The sequence below is a fragment of the Pinus tabuliformis genome, chromosome 3_2, assembly GCF_031772625.1.
Source record: "Pinus tabuliformis cultivar Carrire ecotype Pingquan chromosome 3_2, CPIR1, whole genome shotgun sequence".
Classification (NCBI taxonomy): domain Eukaryota; kingdom Viridiplantae; phylum Streptophyta; class Pinopsida; order Pinales; family Pinaceae; genus Pinus; species Pinus tabuliformis.
In genome coordinates this window covers 1,268,240,799-1,268,248,083 of record NC_142302.1, presented here as the reverse complement: position 1 = coordinate 1,268,248,083, position 7,285 = coordinate 1,268,240,799, and the positions used below count along the sequence as shown (strand labels likewise).

Genomic DNA, 7,285 nt, shown 5'->3' with positions numbered 1-7,285 from the left:
TCTTAATTAATTATTATTAATACTTAATTAATATAATTAATTAAGTATTATATTTTAATAATCAATTATTATATTATTTAATATATTAATAATAATAATTAATAAAATTAATTTTTAAAATATCATATTTATATTAATATAATTAATTAAGTATTATATTTTAATAATTAATTATTATATTATTTATTATATTATTAATAATAATTAACAAAATTAATTATTATCATTTTTATATTAATATAATTAATTAAGTATTATATTTTAATAATTAATTATTATATTAATAATAATAATTAGTAAAATTAATTATTATCATATTTATATTAATATAATTAATTAAATATTATATTAATTATTATATTATTTATTATATTAATAATAATAACTAATAAAATTAATTACTACATTAATAATAGTTATTATAATAATTATAATCATATCCATTATTTTAAAAATATATAATATTGTTTTGGTATTATAGGTATTACTAATCCCTAATTATTATATTATAGCAATAATTAATGTAATTATAATCTTTTCTATTAATTTTATTATAAATATATTAATTAATAATAATTAATTTGTATTAATAATAATAATAATTAATGATTAATTGAAATAGTTACTGAGCGCTGGAGATCGCGGGAGCGGAGCAAGCCGACTGAAGACCTACTGCGTGCAGCTGCAGCGCCGCCGCCTCGGCCTGGGCCGCGAGGCCTGCTTTCCGGGCCCTGGCTTCAGCCATGGCCCAACCAGATCCTTCCCTTGGGGATGCGGAGAAAGCCTTTTCTGACCTGGTAAAGTCTCTGCCCCCTGCCAGACCGAAACCAGAAACTTCAAAATTTGTTAAGAAGTTGGATATTCTCCAAGAAGTCCAGCTGCCTCCATCTCTTGCTCGAATGGCAGCTCTATCACTAGCAGAAAAAGGGCTCATAGGACAGTTTACAGGCTTATGGCCTTCACCAAAGACAGTCCAGCGATGGGTGGAAAGGAATTGGTCTGATAAAATACAAGGAAAGATCTCGATTCGCTTCTGTGGCAAAGGCTACTATACCTTCCATTTTGAAACCAAGGCAGACAAGGATCTGATATTCAGGAATGGGCCCTATTTTATGGACTCTCGAGGGCTATATCTGAACAAGTGGACCCCTGATTTCGACCCTGAGCTAGACATCCCTAATGCGGTTCCGGTATGGGTCCGTCTTCCCCATCTGCCCCTGCATTGTTGGGGAGATGAATCGGTCAAAGCAATCGGGAACGCAGTAGGTAAATACATTGATAGAAGCGAGCCCAAAGATAACATGCAAGCCTGTGCAAGGATCTGCGTAGAAGTGGACCTCGGAAAAGGACTGCCAGAAGCCATCAAGCTGAAGGTGGATGATTGGAGCTACATACAGCAGCTGGACTACGAGCAAATACCCTTTAAATGCAAGGTATGTCATGAATACGGTCATTTCGCTAATAGATGCACTAAAGTAACCAATTTGGAATCTGAAGACCAAGGAGGACAATGGGAAACTGTAAAAAAAAAGAAAGCAGCACCCCCGTCCAAACAAGAACCATCCTCTGAACATCCGGGCTCTTCCTCCCTCCGCCCCAACTCTCCCCCTCTCAATCCTCCAGGACCTTCCCAAGAACCCTCCTTCCCCTCATCTTCCAACCCTTTCCTTATTTTATCGTCTGATGATCCTCAACCTGACCAGCCATCTCTGGCACTGTCCGATCCTCCCTTGATTACCTCGATCCTCTCTCACCCTTCCTCTGACCCTCCCCCTCCCAGAACTACCAGAAGTTCTTCAAAAGACATTGGCGCCTCCAGTGACCTCCACAAGAAGCTTGGACCAGGAAGAAAGTCAGCCAAACAGCATCGGGAAGAAAGCACGCAAAAGGATATTGCCCTTGGGATCCAAACCCCTATGGACTCCTTCATTACAGGATCCCAAGAAAAAGAAACAGCAGGAAAAGACCATGAGAGGCGAGCACCTCTCCGCTCGAATGCCTCATGATGAAGCTCTTATCTTGGAACAGTAGGGGTATGGGGCACCCCTCCAAATCAGCTGCCTTACGAGATCTTCTCCAAATAGAAAGACCTGAAATTGTTCTGATACAAGAAACCAAACAAAGTCAAAGCGAAATGCAGAAAATTGTAGATGCCCAAAAAAACTTCTCAGGGGCCAGTAGCAACTCCAGAGGAGCTTCTGGAGGAATCACAACCATGTGGAATAATCAACACTGGGACTGCAAATCATCCGTCCTTAATCAAAACTGGTTAAGGACTAATCTTAGTAACAAAGAAGAGAGCCGTGATCTCATCATTTACAACGTCTATATCCCCAATCACTATCGAGAAAAGGAACAGTGCTGGAAGGATCTGAAAGAAGATATAGATAACGAGCAGAACACAAATGTCATACTAGCTGGAGACTTCAACTTAGTCCTCCACGCGAATGAGAAAAGAGGGGGCAATTTCACCTCCGACCCCTTCAGAAGTCAGATGGAAGTGATAATGTCCGAACATGAATTGATGGATATTATCCCAAAAAATCGAAAATACACCTGGAATAATAGAAGGTTGGGGCCAGGCAATATCATGGAACGATTGGACAGAATTCTGGTTAACGTCTCTCTCCTTTCCTCCTTTGCTGCTGGTCACACAAAAATTCTCAGTGCCACAGCTTCAGACCACTTTCCCATCCTCTTAACGTTGGACTCCCATTCTCAGTTGGGACCAATTCCGTTCAGGTATAATACTTTGTGGAGAGACAATGCTGAGGCTGAGGCTATCATAGAAGCAACCTGGAAACATCATGTAGAAGGCTCTCCAAGCCACATATGGGAAACAAAAATCAGAAACACAAGAAAAGCCCTCAAAGACTGGGCAAAAGTCAGCTATCAAGAGCCAGAAAAAATTAGAAAAAAAATACAGCAGGACTTGGAGGAAATCCAAAAACAAATAGAAGATCAAGGGTTCACACACCAGCTGAAAAGCAAAGAATGGGAAACTCAAGGGCAGCTAATGCACATCAAGAGAGCGGAAGAAATCAAGTGGAGAATTAAATCAAGACAGCTATGGCTGAAAGAAGGCGACAAAAACACGGCTTACTACCACAAGCAAGCCACTGTCAGAAAGATAAGAAACAATGTCAATACTATTATGGACAGTCAAGGCAGCCAACATAACGACCAAGAATCCATCAAAATAGCTGCCTCCCTTCACTACAAAAGCCTCCTCACGGAAAATCAAGAAGAAACCGACTATTCTGCGCTTTTACAGCATCTACCGAAAGGCATCTCTCCAGAGGCGAATGACAGCCTAAACCGAGAAATAACGGAGGAGGAAATCAGAAAAGCTATCTGGACCCTGCAACCGGACAAGTCTCCAGGTCCAGATGGGTTCCCAATCTTTTTTTACAGGGATCATTGGCATTTGATTAAAAAAGACCTTGCAAAGATGTTGAGGGGAATTCAAAGAAAAGGGAAAATGGGGGGCTTCACAAATTCAACATTCCTCGCCCTCATTCCCAAGGAAAATCGTCCCACTTCCTTCTCCAGGTTTCGACCAATCTCATTGTGTAACTCCTCTTATAAGATTTTCACGAAAATTATAGCTTCTAGACTCCAACCCCTCCTTCCTTCCCTTATATCTGAAAATCAAGGGGGCTTCATATCTAATAGGCAAATTCATGACACAATCACCTTGGTCCAAGAAGCCATTCATTCCAGCACTTCAAGACAAGAGAAAGGTTTTGTTCTCAAGCTCGATTTAGCCAATGCTTTTGACCGAGTAAGACACTCCTTCTTGTTTGCTGTCTTGAGGAAAATGGGATTCAATTCTGCCTTCATTAGCACCATTGCCGCTTGTATTTCAGGTCCTTGGATTTCGCCTCTCATAAATGGGCGCCCTTGTGATGCTTTCCAATCCTCAAGAGGGTTAAGGCAAGGCTGCCCTCTTTCCCCTTATCTCTTTATTCTTATGGCTGAATCATTCAGCAGTACTCTAGATCATAACAGAAGAGTTGGCCTCATCTCTGGCATCAAATTCGGGAACGGAGTCAAGAACATCAACCACTCCCAATTTGCTGATGACACTCTGCTAATTGGAGGAGCTTCCACTACCATTGCAAGGCGCTTCAAGATTCTCCTCGATCAATTTATGGAGTACTCAGGGGGAGAGGTCAACTTTCAAAAAAGTTGCATCTTTGGCTGGAATATCTCCAACCAAACTGCTCACAGCATAGCAAACATTTTTGGAGTTGCCTACAAAGCAAACTGGGATCACTTCACCTATCTTGGGATGCCGGTCACCCTGGGACCTTTAAAAGCTGCTACTTGGAATGAAATAATAGACAAAGTCAAGAGGAAGATCCAACAATGGGGAACTCAATGGCTCAATCCAGCAGGCAGAATAATTCTGCTCAAATCAGGTATATCCTCCTTACCTCTATATCGATTTACTCTTTATCAAGCTCCTGCTACATTTCATCATAAGTTGGAAACCGCCCTCCGAAATTTCTTATGGCAAGGAGGGAAAAAAGAAAAAAATAGATTCAATTTGGTCAGTTGGAAAAGTGTAATTCAATCTCAGGACAGAGGTGGTATGGGAATTAGAGCCCCTAAAATCCTAAATTTGGCATTTGGGATCAAAATGGCTTGGAGGTTAATTAATGAGCCAAAAGCCTGGTGGAAACAGGTCATAGAAAGCAAATACCTTAACGGCAAAAGGCAAAGACTTCTTGAAATAGACATTCCCAACAGAGATTCCACCAAAATTTGGTATCTCTGCAAGAAAGCAATCCCCATCCTGAATCAAAACACCTCAAAGATCCCTGGAGGAGGGGACAGTATCAACTATGCTACTGACAAGATAATGGGTCTTCAACCTCTAAATACAATAGAAGAAGCCATTCCTTTCATTCTCCATCTCAATAGTAAAGGCATTCAGAGGCTTGATCAAATATCAAAATGGGATGTAGACACAGGAGCCTGGATTAATTGGGAATTTCCAGCCATCCCTTCAAATCTAGAAGCAAACTTCAAAGCCCTCCAAAAAAATCTTCAGAATAGAGCACCCATAAAAAAAGGAGCAGCAGACGGATTTCGATGGGATCCCACGGGTTCAAGCTACACCATCAAGTCTGGCTATCAATATATCTGTAATAGCACCTATCAGATTCCCATTTGGAACCAATGGAGAACAATCTGGAAATCCGAGGCCATTCCCAAAGTTAAATTTTTCACATGGCTGCTGCTAAAAGGCAAAGTCCTCACATCTGAAAACTTAAGAAAGAGAGGGATCAACGGTCCTTCAAGATGCCCCAACTGCTGCTCAGCAGAGGAAACAATTCAACATTTGTTCCTTGACTGCCCCTTCGCGAAGAGATGCTGGATCAATCTGTCCAACCTGGGCAATATAAAATGGCAATCCCCACAGAACATTTCAGAGACAATTCATGAATGGAGAAGGAACTGCCCATGGAAAGACAAGAGGAGCAAGATTGTCCAAAGAATTTGGGCTATCATACCTCATAACCTTCTATGGAAAATTTGGCTCACAAGAAATAAAAAGATCTTCCAAAACAAAGAGAGTAATGTTCGAATGACATGCAACAAAGCTCACATCTTGGCGCAAGAGACAATTGCAGCAAAGTATACAGGAAAAATCAAAGCAGCAGATTACTCAGTGGAAGAGAGATCAGTTATCAGGCACATACTAGACCGACCAGGCCATCAGCAGGATACTCAGAGAACTGACAGACAGCAGCATGAACAAATCAGGGAGTGGGAAATTAGACTCCCAATTCAGGATTATAAGATGTGGATTCAGAGCAGTAACTGTCCAACTCTATACTTCGATGGTGCATCAAAGTCCAACCCAGGACCAGCAGGAGTGGGAGGAGTAATATTAAACGAGTCAGGGGATGAAATCTGCAGTTATGAATGGAGCTTGGGAAGAAAAACAAACAACAATGCAGAGGCTTTAGCCCTTTATCAAGGTCTGTTACAATTAAAAAATATGGGTATCAGAAAGGCACTAGTTTTTGGAGACTCTTCAATTCTTATTCACCTCATGAATTACAATCAGCGATCTCCTAACAGCAATCTCCAGCAACACATTGAGCGAATCAAACTCCTCCTTAAACATTTTGAAAACGTCAAACTCTATCACATTCTTCGCACGCTAAATATGGAAGCAGACAAGCACGCGAATAATGCAGTGGGAAAGCAGGAAGGTGCGCTAAGGCACAACAATAGAGAAACTTTTCAACCCCTGCCATGACTCAGGAAAATCCTGGCACCGCCCAGATTCGCATGATCATCAAGTGTGCGAAGGGCATGGTCTCCACAGTAGCAGGACAAATCGCAGAGAGCATAATATGCATAAACAGTCAAATCCGAGCCTCGATAGAGAGAATCACCTGTCATCAAGGAAAAATAAATCAATACAGCGCCGGCATAAGGACTGAAAATACAGCAAATGGAGATTGCATGAAAGATTTGGGAAAATATCTCACCATTTCTGAGAGTCCGACTCCAGCTAGGCATGCTATCCATTGTTGGATCCAACCTATAAATGTGGGCAACAACAAGCAAAGATTTGTCAATCAAGATCAAGCGACAGAGCAGCAACATCGGTTTGAAGCAGGCGCTTTTACTCAGAATCTTAGGAGAAACAATACTCTGGTATCGCCCCATTCTATTTTGTTTAAATTCATTTTAACTTCTGTTGCGGTGTTTTTCAGGAATGCCCAAGCTAGTCTCTGCAGGGTGTTACTCAGGAAAGCCCAAGCCCTTTTCTGCAGGGCGGCTCATTTAGCTGCTCCTCCATCCTCTCATTCTGCGCCCTCCTCTCACCGTCTCTACCCGCCGTTTACAGCATCTCCCCTCTTATTCTGTCTCCACACCTCCCGCCTCTTCAGCGAGCTCTCCCCAGCTCCCTCCTCTCTCCTTTTCTCCGCCCTCACCTCTGATATCCCCCTCTGCCCCAATTGCCTCTCTTCCTATAGACCTCTGGTTCTTTTCGGCTCGTGCAATTATCCTCCGCCCAATCTCCCATCTGTTCCTGTTGCTCTGGAAGCGGGAAGCACTGTCTCCTCTGACAGCGTCTCCAAATCTTGTCTCCAAGTCAGAGCATACAATAACGCTCTAAACTCTCCCGCCCACTGGACTTTTTTTTTCAACTATCTCCACTATCGTATCTTTCTCCCATCAATGGCGCGCAGTGAGGATTGTTTACACTGTGCTGATCTACAAGCTGAGCTAGAAGAAATAAGGACTCAGCAGTCAT

General features: G+C 41.7%; 1 protein-coding gene across 1 annotated transcript; it reads left to right on the top strand.

The window, feature by feature from the left end:
* Positions 1-2,134: 2,134 nt before the first annotated feature.
* Positions 2,135-6,814, top strand: LOC149185361 (uncharacterized). Its single transcript, XM_089415637.1, has 3 exons — positions 2,135-3,383; positions 3,870-6,230; positions 6,741-6,814. The coding sequence occupies exons 1-3, from the start codon at positions 2,135-2,137 to the stop codon at positions 6,812-6,814; spliced, it is 3,684 nt and encodes a 1,227-aa protein (XP_089271763.1).
* Positions 6,815-7,285: the final 471 nt, after the last annotated feature.